The 18,933-nt window shown below is 41.4% G+C and overlaps 1 protein-coding gene across 1 annotated transcript; it reads right to left on the minus strand.

Moving 5' to 3' along the window:
• Positions 1 to 3,564: 3,564 nt before the first annotated feature.
• ZBED4 (zinc finger BED-type containing 4) lies at positions 3,565 to 18,577 on the minus strand. Its single transcript, XM_054988571.1, has 4 exons — positions 18,338 to 18,577; positions 12,964 to 13,015; positions 10,762 to 10,834; positions 3,565 to 8,541 (listed from the first exon to the last, which is right to left on the minus strand). The coding sequence occupies exon 4, from the start codon at positions 8,215 to 8,217 to the stop codon at positions 4,717 to 4,719; it is 3,501 nt and encodes a 1,166-aa protein (XP_054844546.1). The 5' UTR covers positions 8,218 to 8,541; positions 10,762 to 10,834; positions 12,964 to 13,015; positions 18,338 to 18,577; the 3' UTR covers positions 3,565 to 4,716.
• Between the last annotated feature and the right edge of the window lie 356 nt (positions 18,578 to 18,933).

Consider the following 18,933-nt stretch of genomic DNA (forward strand, 5'->3'; position numbering starts at 1 on the left):
CGTCTATGTATTAGATTTTTTGCATGTAGAGGATTGGCTCCAGCCATCTTGTTTGCTAAATCTTGCTCAGTTCCCTGAATCCCTTCTTTATTAAAGCCCCAGTCATGCATGGTTTCTGTTCATGCAGATCCCATGGCGGTTTTCTCTCATTTCCACCAATGGAAAAGCTGGCTCTATCCAACCCGAGTACTATTCAAAAGCAACGTTCAATGTATATCAGATGGGTAGTAAACTTGGGACCTTTATTTTATACATTATAAAATGGCATCATGCTGAGAAAGTTGCCTTTGAATTTGTTAACAAGAGATACTTAAATCAAGAACAATATCCCTTTGCTGAGAACAATTTGTCTTTACTTGGTCCTTCACTCCATGTAAGCTGCAGTTTTAAAACTTCCTGCTACGGAACGTACAGCTTTTCATCAGAGTGCAATTCAGAGACCTTGCAAATCGCATAAATATTTCCCTGTGAACATTTTCATTAAATTTTGTGAGTTTTTTTTTTTAAGCGGTAAAGAACATTCAAAATGAGCGGATGGTTTGGTATTTTAAGGCATGCACGCAAGTGGCTGGATCTGGTTTTCTCAATGGTCACAGCACATCAATAAAGACTGCCTAGAAATCCGTGGGCTTTTAAAGTAAATGCCCTGGCTTGCAAACGCTGCGTAATGAATGATACATGAACTGAACTGGCCATACTGAAAGAAAATGTGCTGCTTATTTTTTTTCTTTCTTTCAAAGAGTTAATCATAGTGTTGGGTGTAGCATGGTGTGTAGATTTACTTAGATGCAACCAACGCCAGCCTGTAAAACCAGTTTGTCCGCACTGTCCTGCTATTTCCCCTGCATACTATGCCACACATTTGATCAATTTTATTGTTGAGCTGTTCGTTGATGCACAATATTTCATCCTTAATGTGTGATTTATTCAGCTATGCAGCAGAGCAGTAACCCACATATTCTTACAGCAGAGATCCGGAATTATAGTATCCGACTTCGAGCACTAGCGTGAACAAGACATACTGGAACCACAATTTTAGATGGAAGTGAAACTTACTGAAATCTGCTGGGGGTTGTAAATAATCTATTTTTCTGGACTTACTTCTGTCACCTATTTCATTGAAGGCAGAATATACCATATTGTAAACGCAGTATTTCTTTTTGGAAGCACCATCTACAAATCGACATTTGTGAATATTGCGTTCACAATATTGAATACTGTGTTTTTAATTTGGTTCCCCTTGCAAAAAATCTATTATAAACTGATGGGTGCGCATCAGTTGTGACTTGGAGGTCTGCTCACTTTCAGAATAGTTCCAGCGATTAGCCTCAATTGCCAGTTCATGCAAGTTCTCATGAATACAACTCATGGGAAGTAGTGCAGCCGTCTACCTCTGAAAACCTCCATTGTCCCAAGGAAAGAACTGTTGGTGAAGAGGATGCACATCCATGCAGCTTTTCTCTATTTCCACTTGCACGAATGGCAGTTGTTAAGAAAGTATGCCTCGCCCATTCCTTTTCAAAACTTTGATTAAAATTTCATGGCTTGCCTAAACATAGAAGTCTGTCTATGGAAAAATGCAGTCGTCATGACTCTGCAGTTTTCCGAGATGGAATTGAAGCATACAGGTTCAATATGACATCATGTCTTCAAGGCCAAGCCAGGAGGGGGTTATTGCCACCTGCACTGCATCATTTAGAACAAGGAATCTTAGGCAGGAGTACATGCAGGGCTTCTGCTTGGTTAACTAGCATCAGGCCAGCTGCAGGCACCCTGGAATAAAGCTGGGGTCTATTTGAATACCAAGTTTCAGCTGTTATGCAAGTCTCTTTCTATCCATACTAGTAAGAAAGCATTCTCTATATATATATCCTGATCCTATATAAATTAATTACAGTTTCTAGAAATCACTATCTCCACCTCTCACTGATTTAAGGAGCATGAAGCAGAAACAGAACTAGCACAACTTGGGCTGGTATGTGTTTCTTGTTATGAAATCAGCCTCTGAATGTAGACTTACTGTGATTGTCATGAACTAAATCTGAACACAGAGCTACCAATATGTGCAACAGAACAGGACTGGTACTGCCACTAATAGGCCTCAAATAGGGCGACGGGGAGAAGTGAGGAGATACCCATACTTACCAAATGCAAGCTGGGGCTACTGGCATATATAGAACTCAAAACTCACAGTCCTCCTCCAGTACATGTACCTAACCATAAAGTATGAGACTGATTACTCGAGATGGGAAATGGACATCCGTTAACTAGGATAGCCTTGAAGCTACATCCTATCGACTTATCCTTGGCCTGCAATGATGAAATCTATTCTACGCTAACTGATTCTACAGGGTCTAGGGCAAAGGGCTTTTGAAATCTTGCTAACTGGTATCATAAAGCTAAACTAGTAACTTGTGAAACACAGGCCCCCACTGTATTTTCTACCCATGCAAGATTTTTTTGTTTTGGTGTGACTTTAGCCTGGAAGTTCGTTCTTTGATATTGCTTCATTTTCAATAAATAAAATTATATGCAAGTATGAAGAGCAGAATTGCTTTCCTGATACTGCTTTCAGGTCTCAACGGTCACCTTGCTTTTCTAAGATATATGAGTAATATACATCTACTGTTAAGACTAAAAGACACAATGTTATGAATTATAAATATAACACAAAGGACAGTTTTTTTTAAAAAAACTGCAACATGGGTGATTAAAGGGATTTGGAATTATTTCTTGAACAACAGATTCTTAGCCTTACCATGGAGTAGGGTGGTGGTTGAACCAAAGGGAAAATTTGCAAAGCTATGTCTGATATGCGGATTCTGTTGTTTGAAGTAAGAATGAACAAGCCTTTGAGTCTGCCTAAAAGTAGCCATTTAGATTGCAATCATTCCCCCACCCCCTGCCTCAGTTTTAAGGATTTTATACCTGGAAGATGACTCATTTTCTCTGTCTGGTTGTGAATATAAGCAAAGTTATGCTGTTAGCTTGACTGTTAAATATAAATCTCTATTTCTATGTAGTGTGTATTCAGAATTTAACAGAATGAAAGCTTGTATGGCAAAACTTTCCGAAAATGCAGCCACTCATACTGTAATGCATAATTTCATACTGATATATCCTATCCATACTGATCTTTATATGGCAATGCATTATTCTCTGCAAGACTGTGATGCCCACTGGAACCAAAGGAAATATTAACAGTAAGTAAGTTCTGAATACAAGACAGTGTAGAGGCGATCTTGAAAATTAAAAAACAATCATTTTTCCATGTGTCTCTCAGAGACTCTAATGGCCCTGCATACTGCTAAAAACCCCTCTCCAACTGGTAATCCCCACTAATTTCCACGGGGGGGGGGGTGGACAGGAGATCACAACTAGTACTAAAAATTGCAAATAAAATGTTTAATTTCAGAAACTGAGTTCACCATTTATAAATACACTAAAACATAGTAAATGAAAAAAAAATTAGACAGAAGTACAGTATTTTAACAAAACTACATTTTTCCTAAAGGTCATAGGCAACTCCCATTTCCCCAAAGAATTTCCATCAATGCGCAGAAATGGGAAGAGGAACCTTTAATATTAAAAAAAAAACACAAGAGCATACTGTTTACAATTAAAATGCTGGCTATTCTTAAACCTCGCTTTTGAGGCTTGGAGGGTTCTACAATATTTTATTTGCCTGACCAACACTGTCAATTATGGGTCAATTCTACCAAATCACGTTCTAAGCAGGGCACTGTTCTATAAGGGATATTTGATGAGAATCAGACTGTCAGCTTTTTGCAACAGGAACTTAAAACAAGTCGCCATGTATGATTTTCAGTTTCACGGAAAACCAAGACTTCATTTTTACACTAAGAAGTAGTACTGGATGTTTGGATGCACTCTGTTTTAAAAAGGATATTGCATAATGCCAACTCCTTATATTTCTTTCAAATACGCTGCATTAAATAAACAACTGGAAACAAAACTGAAAATAAACATCCCCCAAACCTTATAAATACTCAAGCTCTAATTCAGTTACAGTGTAAAAAACCTGAAGAGAGACCACTGAATGGCAAGATTATATGTTACTGTATAACTGATGTTCCGTAATACCTCTAACTTTAGTTTATTCCAATACTAACTCAATAGCCACCTTTAGTACATACAACATACTTGAATATTCTCATTACCCTTTAAGTACATTAGACCTGCAGTTAAAACTTGCTATGTAGAAAGATGGCTTCAATTCCACCTTTTATGTACAGCTTTCTTGTGACAGCTAGAAAACGTTTTTTTCCTTGTATTTAAAGCAATGTTCAACTAATATACAGTACCTGGTTTACGGTTTTTACATAATTGAATAAAAAACTACATAATAGAACTGTTTACATCTTTGTTTGCCTTTCTATTCAAACGACTGTTTTTAAAACTTCATTTACAATCCTCAATTAAAACCTACATAATTTTTTGTAACTGGGACAAAGACAAGCTAATTCTAGTAAGAACTTTTAAAAAACACGTATGTACAATATCTGGCCTGAAAGACAATTAATAAGGCACATGTAGACATATAGAAAGCTGAAAAATAAAACTAGAATTTGGAACTACCATCACTGATTTGATGTCATACATGGCCCCTACTGGAGCAATTTAACAAACCAAGTTACAAATACAAATTATCCAGTGAGCAACAACAATTTTAGACTGGCAGCTTGTTCATTAGTTTCAATACTGGAAGTATATCAATGGAAGATTTACTTTCAAAAAAATAAGTTTTTCAAAGTGTTCCATTGCTAGCCTTGACTGGCTAAAGCTGCTGTTTTCATTGGCTGTACTGAACAGTCTTTCTGATGGAACAATGCTTGGAGGACAACCCAAGAATCGGACAGCCAACTTTGACAGTACTGGCCAAGATGACTTCTTAAAGTTCCAGTATGTCAGAGGATCACAGTTATGCTCAAGCACTTCTTCCTCCAAGTACAACAGCACCATTTCTTCTGGTAATTTAGCCTTCTCTTTTGGAACTTTTGCTTTTTTCATGTCTTCCATAAGTGACCAAAGATTATTGTCCCCAAAAGAGTTTTTAGATGGTGAACCCATACCACACCCATTGGAAACAGGTTTCTCATCATCTGAGGTAGCACTTAATATTTCTAGCTCCCTGATTAAGTCCTGTTTATACTGTTCAGCCTCCTCTTCAGTGAACAAGGAGGTCTTGTAACGAGGGTCCAAAAGCGTAGCAAAAATGTACCTTGGATCATGAAGCGTAGACGACAACCTGCTCACCATAGCTTCCTTTAAGGACTTCAGCATGGTATCTATACCCATTGTTTCCTCAAACAGTAGTTCAATTTTCCTGTTGAGGATGTGAATCATTGGAATTACTTGGCTTAAAGTGGACATGTGGGTGCTCATCTCTCTGCTCGCCACTTCAAAAGGTTTAAGAGCGTGACAGACCGACTGCATCACTTCCCACTGGTCACAGCTTATTAATTCCCTGAAGCTGCACTCGATGGACATTTCATCAATTGCTCTTTTCTGTTCAATTAGGCGTTCAAGCATATGAAATGATGTATTCCACTTTGATGGAACATCTTGAATTAACTGATGCTGGGGCAGGTGATACTCTTTCTGCAGTTCTGCCAGTTTCTCTCTTGCTCTTGCTGACCGATGAACACGTTCACATATCTTTCTTGCAATACTAAGCAAGTTCTGAACCATTCTCTGACTTTTAATGGCTTCATTAACTATAAGGTTAACTGTGTGACCAAAGCATTGCACACTTGAACGATCCCCTTCGTTTAAAGTTTTTCCAATAGTCTGATTATCTGTAACAGTAATCCCAATCTGAAGCCCGATTGATGTTATCCAGGCTTCCCACCAATATTCTAGTTGCTTCTGAATGCTGATACCACTATAGTCACAATCGATCTGCGACACATTTAAAAGAGCAGAACAATGGTAATCTTCACACTGAGGTCGAACCCTCGACTCAAATGTTACCCAATGAGCAGTAAGGGTTAGATATTCTCGCGTTTGATTACTCATCCATATTCCAGATGTAAAATGGACCACTCCACTTTCAGCTTCTTTCAGATGTGAAACGATTATTTGTTTCACACTATCGTACATATCAGGAATTGCAGTCCTAGAAAAATAAGACGGTGAAGGCAAAGAATACTGAGGCTGCAAGTATTCAAGCAGTCGATTAAAGCCAATATTGTCTACAAAAGAATATGGCTGAAGGTCAAGTGCAATCATTTCAGCTACAAGACTTGTAATTTTTTTGGCAACAGGGTGAGTGTCAGAAAATTTGTCATTGGCTTCATCAAAAGATGAAGCCCCCAACAGATTTGTGCTCAGCGGCACATGACTATTTGTAGAAGAGGACAATACTGGCTCTGAGGCATCTGGTTTCAGGACATTGTTATGAAATCGTTGTAAATGTCTTAGAAGGCAACTGGTACCTAGATTGGTTGGCTTTTTCCCCCGACTTATTGTACGTCCACAGTGCATACATATTACTTTAGTTGAATCTGCAGAACAAATTGAAAAATGATTCCACAGTTTTGAGGTCTTTTTGCTACTAACAGGAAATATGACTTGATTATCATTAGTAACCATTGTGGGTAATTCAGTCAACTTTGAAGATGAACATTCTGCAGAGGCCAGAGTTGCATAAGGAGAATTTGCTAAATTCACATCCATAAAATTCTTCTGTATCCCAATGACTTCAGGATGGCGTCTATATAAGTGTCTCATCAAAAAGTTTGTGCCCACATCACCTTTCTTCCCACGATTTATCATACAATTGCAGTGTCTACACACAACTTTTAGACTATCCCCTGGAGACAAAGAAAAATGGTGCCATAGTTCTGATTTAAGCTTTCGCATCATCCGCTTATTCTGATGAAAAACAGTGCCATGTTCAAATATCAAAGGGCTTTTTTCAGGAGAAGAAACTAAAGAGGCTTCACCTATATCATCAGATGATAATAATGACGAATCTTCCATGAGAGCCTCTCCTAAAGGGAGACCTGAATTGTTTTCTTCAGTCATTCTATCTGGAGAAGAACAAACCGATGTTGGTTCTTTAGCCAGTTTTCCAGGAGACGACACAGAACTTGGATCGCTATCTGAAGGCAATAAAGGTGGTAACAGAGTTGGAGGAGCAGTGTACAGTGGGGGAATGCTTGAACCACCTCCATTCTCTTGTAGAACAATAGAACGATGGGCTCTCCACATGTGCCGTATTAAGCAACTAGTTCCCAGATCTTTTCCATTCTTTCCTCTACTGAATTCATTCATGCAATGGATGCAAACAGCCTTTGAATTATCTAAAGGAGATAAATAAAAATGTTTCCAGACTGCAGATCTTCTCCTAGAGCCAGATGAACTCTTAGGAACTTGAACAGTTTTCTCTGCTACATTGTCCACGGTTTCTTCACACTGGCTGATAGGGAACTGTTGAGATGACGCAACGACAGTTTCTTCTTTATTGCTCTTTTCAATAAGTGACAGATCTGAGGGCATTTCTTCAGTAGAAATTACTGGAACAGAGTCCTCAGTTATTTGATCTGGTGATGGAATTTTTGAAACAGTTTCCTTAACCAATTTTATAGGCGCTAACACGCTGGTTAGATCGCCAACATCTGCAGACTGAGGCGGCAGTAACAATGAATGCGAAGGAAAGGAAGATATTGTTGGAATGCTTCCATTTTCCTGAATGAGCACAGTAGGATGGGCTCTCCTCACATGCCTCATGAGACAACTTGTACTTAAGTCTTTTTCATTTTTACCCCTGCTAAACTCTTTCATACAGTACATACATATTGCTTTCGTGCTGTCTCTTGGAGATATAAAAAAATGATTCCAAGCAGGGGACTTTTTTCGGGAGCTTATGCTTCTGCTTGAAAGAAGGCTCTGTGTGACAGCTTCCATTGCTACATCATAAAGAGTGCTGCTGTACTGGGAAAACAAAGATCCATAGTCATCTTCATTTTCTGCAGAGATGTATTTGCCTGGATTGTTATGGATGAAATTCTTCTCTCTGTCGTCCTGTTCATCGCTGCTGTCTGTCTGTCTTAAGTCTTCTGCCTCAGTTTTGATATCTACTGTTTCTAAAGCACAATTACTATCGTCTTCTGGTTCCACTTTTAAATTGTTGATTTTATCTATCACAAAGTTGCTGTCAATTTGGGGGGAATCGGTTCTATTTGTATCCATGGTTGACTTCAGTTATTTCTGCAGTGTCTTCATTCCTTAAAATGAAGAACTGTAGTTGAATTGTAACAACAAATGCAAAAAGGATATGATGGGAGCATAAGTTTGTATTCTCTAATTTGCTGTTTGAGAAGAAATGTTTTTTATGGAAAATAATTTGGTTTAATGCTGCTCATTCTTCCCTCCAGGATCTTGAGAATCCCAAGTCATAAATTGGTTTTGATGGGTGCTGGTAGTAAATGCTTCATGTTGTTGGGAGCAGCCTTGACTTCTTTCCCAATAAAATCATGTACTCATTGCAACTTTATTATAGTCTGTTCACATCATCTAGAGATAAAATAGAACAAAATATGTAATAACAGCTATTCAAAGGAGTTTACTTTTCTGAATCAAATGATTACTTTCTTCCAACTTTAGCCTTTAAATACAGTTATTCTTGTAAATTAAGGAAAGAGCAAAAATACTTTGTAACGTCAGAAAAAAATGAAAGGGTGCATGGAAATTACTTTTTAAATAGTATCTTTTATAGCCATATCTTTGCTCAATTCATAATGGGCAAAATCCAAAGGGATACTGGAGTTACTCAAAAGGTATGCCCAGTTGGTATTACGTATTAAAACTGTATTTAACTACTGTGCCCTTTCATAAATTCTCTTTGAATTTCTCCTCCATTTCAAAAACAGACTTATTGCTACAGTTTTATACTCAAGCAATTCATCTTCAATTCCAAAATGTGTATTTATTTAATTACTTTAAAAGAACTATGGTACACTGTAATGACTTTAAAAGTTCTTTCTGAATCAGGTGGTTCCTTCAGTACACAAGTTAACTTGCAACATGAAGAGGGAGAGCTTGCTGGATATACGGCAGGTACACACCAAGCCGTCATTCAATCTCATGACCATTCAATTTTGCCTGCATGCACTTTGGCAAGGGGAGAACAGAACTCAGCTAAAACGGGTTAATAAATACTGGTTAGCAGAGAACCTGGTTAACATTAGCCACAGCTAACAATGGTGCTAATGAGATGGGAGGAAAAATTCAGACACAAGAACGGAGGCAGTAGATAAACATGCACAATCCTGTGACTTGTGGCAGTTTCTTATGGATCAGGAGTGTTATTCCTGCTCCAGCCCTAAGGCAGCAAACAAAAATGTATTTCACAAGATAGAAAAGCAAAGTGATATTATGTTGATGTTTTCATGTAAGTAACTCTCATGGAACCTGTAACTGAAGAGCATGCTTTACAATAAGCAGAATGGGTTCATGAAAAAATGATTGTGTGTGATAATCCCAATGACTTCCCTTTGAAGAAAGGTGAAAGACAACATAGAAGAAAGAAATAACTTTTAAATCTAGTCAAAATAGTAGAATGGGGAAGGAAAGGAAGAGTGTATCTATAAGCATTTTCCTTTGTTGCACATCTGTTAATTTGCATGGAAAGAAAAGGGAATTTGAGTGGAATCATATGTGGTTGCCAGACTGAGAATCCATCTATTTTCCTCGCTCCCTTCCTAAGCGAGTTAAATCTTCCTTAGCCTAGTTAGCATAAAGCTGGTTGAAAATGTATGATGCCACTTCGACCACTGTCAACCTAGCTTCCGCCCTTGCCAGTTAATTTGAAGTGGTGGTAGCAATAACTCCAAAGCCTGTCCACCCCTCCTTCAGGCAAGTAGCCTTGGGTGAGGGATGTATATGCGAGAAAATTAGACAGGAAGTGAACTGATGCAGCCCTTCTACCTGGTGTGCACTTTGTTTAGGAGACTTACGGAGAACACGGCATAGGAAAGTAAACCAAGGCAAGGATGCTGAAACTCTTAACCACCTAATTCACGCCCAGAATGTAAGAAGAATACTGGGGGTGACAGACAAGAGGCAGCACCACAGGAACACACCCACAAGATTATAATGGCTATTTCCCCATGTACTCTAAAAATCTGAGACCAGGTCCAAAGCACATACAATTTACACTATTTCTGCCCATTAAAAATTAAGATATTAAGAATTCTTACACAAACCTGAAAACACTATCAGTTCTAAAAGCTAAATCAAAAGAGGAAAAATATATTTTCTTAGAACAATTCTTGGGGGGGGGGAATAGCATGTACACTGACCCAGTGTTATTTGAAAACAGCAAGCCATTCTGTGTAACAGCCCAAAATCGATTGAGAGCTTGGAAATTTTCATTACATACAAATTTCAATGCACTGAACAATAATATTTAGTCAGCATTTTCTACCTCAAAACAATATTTGTGCAGCTCAGATAGTAGGGCAAAGCAGCTCAGATATTCAGGGCAAAGAGTGGTGGCTTGTAGCAAATGAGCATTTCACACCAACATAGAAAGAAATGCCCAAAGAACCTTCTCTTCAATAAGCAAGAGGCTAAGATATGAATAGTAACAGCTGTAAAGAAATATACATTATTTTTAAAATAGGCATAATAAAATCCCCTTTTCCTTCTTTCATTTCACTTCTCAAAATTTGGTAAGGATTTTTATCATGTGTTTTACTCAATAAAGGTTGCCTGGATTTATATTTCACTTACCTCATAGGCATCATCTTCTTGATGAGGTCCCACATGAATAAGTGGATGCGGCAACTTCCACAAACTGGATTTACTGAAAAAAAGAGATTGGCATACTCAAGTCCTACACAAAGTCAAGTAGCCCTCACATTACAGCAGTCTTTATTTCTCAGCATTTGCTGTTTTGAGTAAGTTTCCTACAAAAAGATCTTGACCAGGCGTCTTTAAGGGAATCATTAGCAATCTGAACTCCAAAGACTGAAGCTTGAGCTGTAATAGTTGGGTGATATGATCACACCTAATATATTTGTACTAGAGATGGGCACGATCTGCATTACGATTGGAAAAAACCCACGATAATGGCAATCGCGCGATCGTGAGTCGGCAGATCGTGATCAGCTACGCCCAACGATCCAGCAATCGGGAGGGGCCCGGATCGGGCCGTCCATGCTCGGATCAGGGATGCAGACACTCTGGCGCCAGTAATCTATTGCCCTGGCAACGGAGCCAGGAGAATGCCTGAGCTGTGTTTCCCCTCCTTCTGTCAACCCGAATGGAAGCCCAGCTTTCCTTGATCAGCAGGGCTTCCTTCCAACCACGGAGCAGCAATGCACTCACCAGTTGGGAGAAGACAGCCAGGGGAGGGAGGGGGAAGGGGGTGTTCTGTAGCCATGGGCACTCCAAACCTTTTTGCTTTTTTAAAAAACGGGGCTTTGTAGGAGGAATGGCTGTTTTTCTGTCTGTCACTCTCTGTTTTTAACCTGCTTTTAAAACACTGTATTTTGTGGGAAAACCTCATTCACGGCTCTGTGAGTGTGTTTAAAAGGGAGTGGGTAAAAGCTGGATCCAGATGATTTTAAACGGATCCTCATGAATTCATATGATTTTTATATTGAAACAAAACAAAAAGGCTGTCATATTATAGATCATGTCCTAGTCTACAGACAGCAACAAAACAATCATGCATCCACTAATCCGTGGTGCTGCCACGGCGCAAAAATATGGTTCAAAAGCACGGAACCTCATGGATCCTCTTGATTTTTACATGGGGCCACCCAAAATCTACCATACAAAACCAGATCATGTCCATATCCACAAATGGGATCAAAAAAATCATTCATCCACCGCTTTGTGGCAGCACCACGGCGCAAAAACATGGTTCAAAAGCACGGATCCTCATGGATCCTCTTGATTTTTACATGGGGCCACCCAAAATCCAGTATACTGTCCCAGATCATGTCCAATGCCACAAACAGGACCAAAAGATCTAAAATATGACAGCCTTTTTGTTTTCTTTCAATGTAAAAATTATATTAATTCATGAGGATCCGTGTCTCAGATTCATGTTTTTTCACCGTGGCAGCGCCAAATATCTTTGGATCTGTGTTTTTTATATTTCAGTCTGTGGACCTGGCTGTGATATGTGATTTGATGTTTCATTTGTGTTTTTCCTATTTAAAAAACCATAGGATCCGCGAGGATCCATGTGGATCCTGGTTTTACTTTCTTCCTGTTTAAAATATGCTTTCAGAAGACTGGCTGCTTGCTTTTAAAACCGGGTGGGGAGGAATGGAGGATTCTATCCCTGCTATTTTTTTAAAAGCTGGCTGAAACATGTTGACGGGGTGTCTCTCTCTCTCTATTTGGAGAGGCAGGGACGGGTTAAAAACTTTTTCTCCCCCCTCTCCTCTAAGAGAGAGAGAGAGAGAGAGAGAGAGAGAGAGAGAGAGAGAGAGAGAGAGAGAGAGAGAGAGAGAACGTCTCCTCCCTAAGGGGAGGCGGTTCGTCGCTGGGTTAAAAACTTTCCCCCCCTCTGCTCTAAGTGTGTGGGGGGGGGAGCCCCTCCGCTTTGGCCTCCCCGATCGGAAACAGGACTTGTTCGGGGTGGATTGGTGATCTGCGGTTGTCGCCCGCACGGATCCACTATCAGCTTGATCGGTATTTTTTTTTGGATTGTGCCTACCTCTAATTTGTACATACAGGTAACATCAGCTTTTAGCACATTTCAGTTTCTAGCACCACAAAAGCTCTGATTCTGCACCTACATTCATATAATTAATTTTTTCTGGGTTCTAAAATGATGCTGAAGTAACATTTTTAAGCACTGTTTACAATTTTAACATAAAAGTAAATCATTCAGGGCATTTTGCATCAAATGGACCAGTTTCAAATGGAAAAAAGTATAGAGTTAAATGAAATAAGAGTATTTGTTAAGACACATACCTGTCTGATCTATTCTCTCTCTCTGGCTTCATTTCAAACAGTATCTTCAGATCTGAAAGTAGGGGAGGGGGAGATAAAAGAAAGAAGAGTACAGTATTTTAATCTTATTGTTTTTTGTCCAAATGGACACAAGATAACCATCGATTCCCAAGCAGTCATAGTAGTACAATAGGCTCAGGGCACAAGCACACAATCTTTTGACAAGCGTGTAACTGCAAAAGAGATTCCTTTTCTATAGTTTCTGTGGATCCGGCTATATGTTTCTGTATTGGAGCTTACAGTTCATCATCACCTCCTTGGAAGATTGTTATGTTATACCCAGCTTTCAGGCACAAATATATCAGGAAGCCATACCACTCCGTTAATGGCTAAGATTCCATACAGCTACTAAAGTACTGTGAGATATGATTTTGGTGAGGGTTGGTTATATTGCAAAAACAGATGAAAAATGAAAAAAATATTAACAATCACCAATACTTTTTGCTGAGATTTGCCAACATTATTCATGGCCTCTCTTCAAATTCAGTATAAAACTAAGATAGCACCAAAGCCCACTGCACAAATAGCATTACCCGGAGTTTTCGAATCAGCCACGAAACTGCACACACTCTCCTCCTTACAGCACAGTTAGCCACATCTATACACACTCTCCAGCAGCATAGACTTGTATTTCAGGAAGGTAGTCCCCATGCATTTGGGTGCTTGTGTCAAGACACTTTCAGCTGTTTTAACCTTCAGGATACAGGGATATTCTGCTTAGATGCTCATTTCAAAAACTTTAATTGCGTCATCATTTCATGGAAGTTTGATATTTTTTATCACTAACAGTTAAGTCTTTTCAATTACTGCTTCCAGTGAAGCAAGGATTCAAATTGGTGTGACTATGCCTGGAAAAGGAGGTTGTGATAGTGATTTCAAATTGCTCACTTGGACCCAAATCCTGCTAAAATTAGTTGTAATCAAGGCTAGTCACAATCTGCTTCTATTTAATCAATTAGGCACATTTATGAGAGTGTTCTAAGAACAATAGTACTTACAGCCCTATGCTGTGAAATCTTTACCATGAAGCAAATCACAGCGAAACCACTTGATTTGTTGCAAGTAGCTTCTTCCAGTAGTTTTACTGGGACTTAATCATGACAGGCACAAACTGAAATACGAACCAAAATTCATGACTAACTAGGCCGGTTCGTGAACCGGCGGTTTGTCAGATCTCATTTCTGATGAACCGCCAGAACTTTAGGCTGGTTCATTTTTCAGTTCATCACTGTTCATCACAGTTCAGCCTGGCACTGGTCAATCAGTTTCCTAGGCAACAGGGGATGGACTTCCTGCAGACCTTCTGCTGACCCGGAAGTGACATTTTCACGAACCAAAACGAGCCAATTTGTGAACCGGGGCAAGTTCGTGAAGGTTCGTGGTTCGTGAAACATGACAAACCACAAACCACATGGTTCGGGGTTTTTTTGGTTTGTGCCCATCTCTAATCGTAACTAACTTTGGCTGATTTTAGACTATGTTCTATAAGCATGTGATTTTGCACACTTGATGTTTGTGCAAGATCACTAGTCAAATGTTGCTTCCTCGTGCCTTTCCCCCCTTTTCTATGTGGACCTTCTTAAGCAGCAATTCTCAGACTCTGGCATAATATTCTACTTGCATTTTTATGACAGTTCATGCACCAAAAATGCAGCAGCAAAGTTTCACAGAGACAAACAAGAGTCTGATAGATGAAGCAATTACACAGGGTATTTCAAGCTTCACAGGAGAGTATTCCCACTTCTCAGTGGTAAGCCAAAGTGCAACTTCATTCACACCAGATTTTCAGACTCTAAAAAGTCTGTTCACAATCCATGACAGATGAATTAGTATAGTGCAATACTGTGGACATCATAGATCTTACTGAATTGCATAAGAGAGCTATGGCTGAATTATACATGAAATGTACATGAATTAAAAATACATTTGCAAGTACAAAATAATCATAACAAAGATATGAAAAAGATGGGCAAGTCACAGTTAGACTCTGTCTGGGCAGATGTATCACAAAGTATGATGGATGACCTTGGGCCAGTAACTATCTTAACCTAATCCACTTCACAGAATGGTTCTGAAGATAAAATTGGAGGGGGGGGATGGGAAAGAACAATGTACTCTGCTCCAAGTTCTTCAGACAGAAAGGAAGGATAAAAATAAATGGACTAGAATGAACTACAAAGTTAAATAACACAATACTTCACAGAACATCTACAATTTAAATCAGTACACAAGAAGAAAAAAAGAATATTATTCCTCCTACATATTAATTAATGCTTGACACTAAAAGATGTTTTGCAGTTCTACATAGCCAGCTCCTCTCCATGGGGCAAATAATTCAGTTTGAGGGACAGTTTATGCGGGTCTTTACTCAGCAAGCCAAGTCATGATGAGCGGGAAGTAACACATTCACAATTCTGAGTGCTAGATGTAGCACAGAGACAAACTCATGTCTGTAAGATTTACAAATTTGGAATCTAACAGATGAATATAACACCTGTATTACTAGATTGCAGCTTTTTGTTCTGAACTCCTAAACCTGACAAAGAAGTTTTAGTTAGAAAGCTAGATTCTAGCAGTTTTAAAAATAAGTCCTTAAACAATTCTCACCTCTGTGCCATTTTTTCTCTTAGTTTATTATATCCTGCCTTACCACCAAAGTGTGAATTTCAGCATTAGATCTCCCCACATGAAGGCTGAAAGAAACATTTCCCTGTGGGAATGCTGCATGTGGGTGGCAATTTTTTAAAAGCCCCCTAACTGATTATTCAGCCCAAAGACAGGTGACTCCACACCAACATCAGTTGTCACATAGAATGCAAGATAATGATGAGAATCTGGAACAAGACAAGAAGAAAACATTTTAAACAATGAGGCCACCACTAGGATGCATTTTACAGTAGCTCACATACAAGGGCCAAGGAGGGGTTCGACTGGCTCATGTTATGCATGTATGAAGCTGTCTTATACAAAATAATACTACTGATCCATGTAGCCCCATACAAACTATGGTGAGTGGCAACAACCAACATACCTATTAATACCCTGAATCACTAAGCATCAGGGGCTCTCAATCAGCTATGCTCCCTTCTCCATTCCACACACCAGAAAGTGTAATCAGTGCCTGTATAAACATCTACCTTGCTGTAGGAACACCTGCCAGGAAGCCGCAACTGCATGAAGCAGCCTGAAGTTTCCCATCTGTATGACAGAAACAATCCCTGAAAGTACTTCCCCCACCCCCAACTGCCTGGGCTGTTAAGAGGATTAACCAAATAGGGTTTATTACCTTTTTGATGGTGAGAACAGGGGCACTATGCCAGTTTAAAGACAAGCACTTAGCATCCCAGGAAGCAAGCTAAGTTATTCATGAAGAGGAGCAGCTAACAGGAATCTAGTGGCACCTTAAAGGCAAGTGAGATGTTATCCTTGCATGAGATTTCATACGCTGGAGCCCACTTTGACAGCAGTACACTCCTCACTAGGAAGACTCCATCATGTGCATCTGACTAAGCGGGCTGTAGAAACCTAAGGCTGAGACAACATTCGCCTCTAAAGTGCCGCTAGAATCCAGTTTCTTTTTGCAGCAACACACTAACTGTGGAATCATTAACAGAGAACAGGCTGCTGCAAGGAAGGGTGGGTTGTCACCCCCTCATCTCTGTTCTCCAAGAGGTATGCACCCAAAGGAAACTGCATACACCCCCTAGAAACCCTGTTCCCAAGTTTCAGTCAACATGCATATACACCACATGTCCGAACATATGTACATTTCACGCACGTTCCACATGTTCAAAGATAAGAATATTCCACATGTATGAACATCTGTACATTCCACATGTACGGACATCTGTACATTTAATGAACATTCCACATTTTCAATCATATGTACATTCCACTTGTACGAACACAGGTACATTCCACACATCCAAACACAGGTACATTCCACACGTCCGAACACACGTACATTCCATACATTCCACACATCTGAATATATGAACATTCCACTTGTACAAATATAGATACATTCTATGCACATTCCACATTCCGAACATACGTACATTCCACGCACATTCCACATGTACGAACATACATACATTCCATGCACATTCCACATGTACGAATATAGTTACATTCCACATGTACGAACATGCGAACATTCCACGCACATTCCATATGTACGAATATACGTACATTCCACATATATGAATATAGGTACATTCCACATGTCCGAACATACGAACATTCCACATGTCTGAACATATGTACATTCTATGCACATTCCATATGTACGAATATAGGTACATTCCACATGTCTGAACATATGAACATTCCACGCACATTCCACATGTCCAAACATATGTACATTCCATGCATATTCCATATGTACGAATATAGGTACATTCCACATGTCTGAACATACGTACATTCCATATGTACGAATACAGGTACATTCCACATGTCCGAACATACGTTCATTCCACCTTCCACATGTCCAAACATAAGCACATTCCACATCTGAGTACCCTGGCTTGTAAGCAAGAGCCAACACACGTTCACTTTACAAGCAAAACCAGAGACCAGCACCTGGATAGATACGTGCTTCCAATCACACGTTCAGCTGTACACACGTTGGATTCCTCCACTGCACGTCTAAAGCAAAATGAAACGCACCGTACACAGACTGCACGTGCGCCCGCTGTAACTTCTGAACGGGACTCAAGGCGGCCGCCTGGCAGCAGGGGCGCGGGTCGCCCGGAGGTGAAAAGGGGCAGGCTGAGCACTGGTCGAAACGGAGCCAAGGGCGAGGGGAAGCGCCGCGCTCTAGAGAGGGCCCCCTTCAGCCAGCGAGCGCGGCACGGGCCGGAACTTCAGAGGCAAGCGGGGCTGGACCGGACTGCGGGCGAGACAAAGCCGGGCTCGGGCTGTGCTGAGGGAAGCGCGGCCCAGCGCCCTCCCAAGGGGGCTTCCTCGTCCGGCGTGCGGAGAGCGGGCGGACCGGCGGCGGGGGGGGGGGGTGTAGGAGGGAGCACAGCGGCCCCATCCTCCGCCCCGCCCCGCCCCGCCCCGCCCGGGGGCTCCGGAGGGGGTCAGCTCCTCCCCCTTCCCGGTCTCCCCTCAGACAATAAAGCAGGCTCGGAGGGGCCCAGGCGGCGTTTCTCGCGCCCGCCCGCCTCCCACTCGACGGCGGCCTTCAGAGCCCCCAAGAACGGGGGCAGGGAGCGGAAGGATCTCACTCCTCAGCCCTGTGCTGGGCGGCTGAAAGGAGTCCGGGAGACGTCCTCGCGCCCGCTCCCTCACACACGCCCCTCGCCGCCGGATCTTTGCCTCCGCTCACCCGTCTTTCCCTCCAGCGCTGCCTTCTCCGCCGCCGCCTCGACACAGGAGGCCCGCCCGGGGTTCACAGCAAAGGCTCCGGCAGGCCCGTCCCATTCATTGCTCCGGCGCTTTGTCTCCCGCTGCCGCGACGCTCAACGCGGACTCCCCCGGCTCGGCCGCCGCGACCGGACTGCGCATGTGCCGCGCTCGGGGCAAGCGAGGCGGAGGCGGAGCCGGGGCCATGGACCGCAACCCGAGCGGCGAGGGGCGGGGCGGGGTCGGCCGGGCCTAGGCCTCAGGCGCGCGTGCGCGTCTGTCGGGAGCCGGCGCGGCGAATTTGCGTCATCGAGCGTGTCGCGCGCCTTCCGTCAGCGGCTCGAGGAAGCTGGGGGGGGGGGAGACAAAAGCGGAGGGAGCGACCACAAAATGGCTGCGGCTGAGCGGGAAGACCGGGGGGCGGGGGAGTGTGGTTAAAATAAGAAGAATTAAAAATAAAGAAATAAAAGTGGTGATGGCTTTTGGCCAGTAGGAATGGCTTGGGGGCTTCCTTCATGCAGAATGAAACTCCCAAGCCCTGGTCTTGCTTATAACAGCTATCCGTTCGTAACCTGCCCT

This window comes from Eublepharis macularius, chromosome 9, assembly GCF_028583425.1.
Source record: "Eublepharis macularius isolate TG4126 chromosome 9, MPM_Emac_v1.0, whole genome shotgun sequence".
In the NCBI taxonomy this organism is placed as follows: Eukaryota; Metazoa; Chordata; class Lepidosauria; order Squamata; family Eublepharidae; genus Eublepharis; species Eublepharis macularius.

Bases quoted from the DNA above. Each gene is read 5' to 3' on its own strand.
- ZBED4 (XM_054988571.1), bottom strand. From the start codon at position 8,217: ATGGATACAAATAGAACCGATTCCCCCCAAATTGACAGCAACTTTGTG.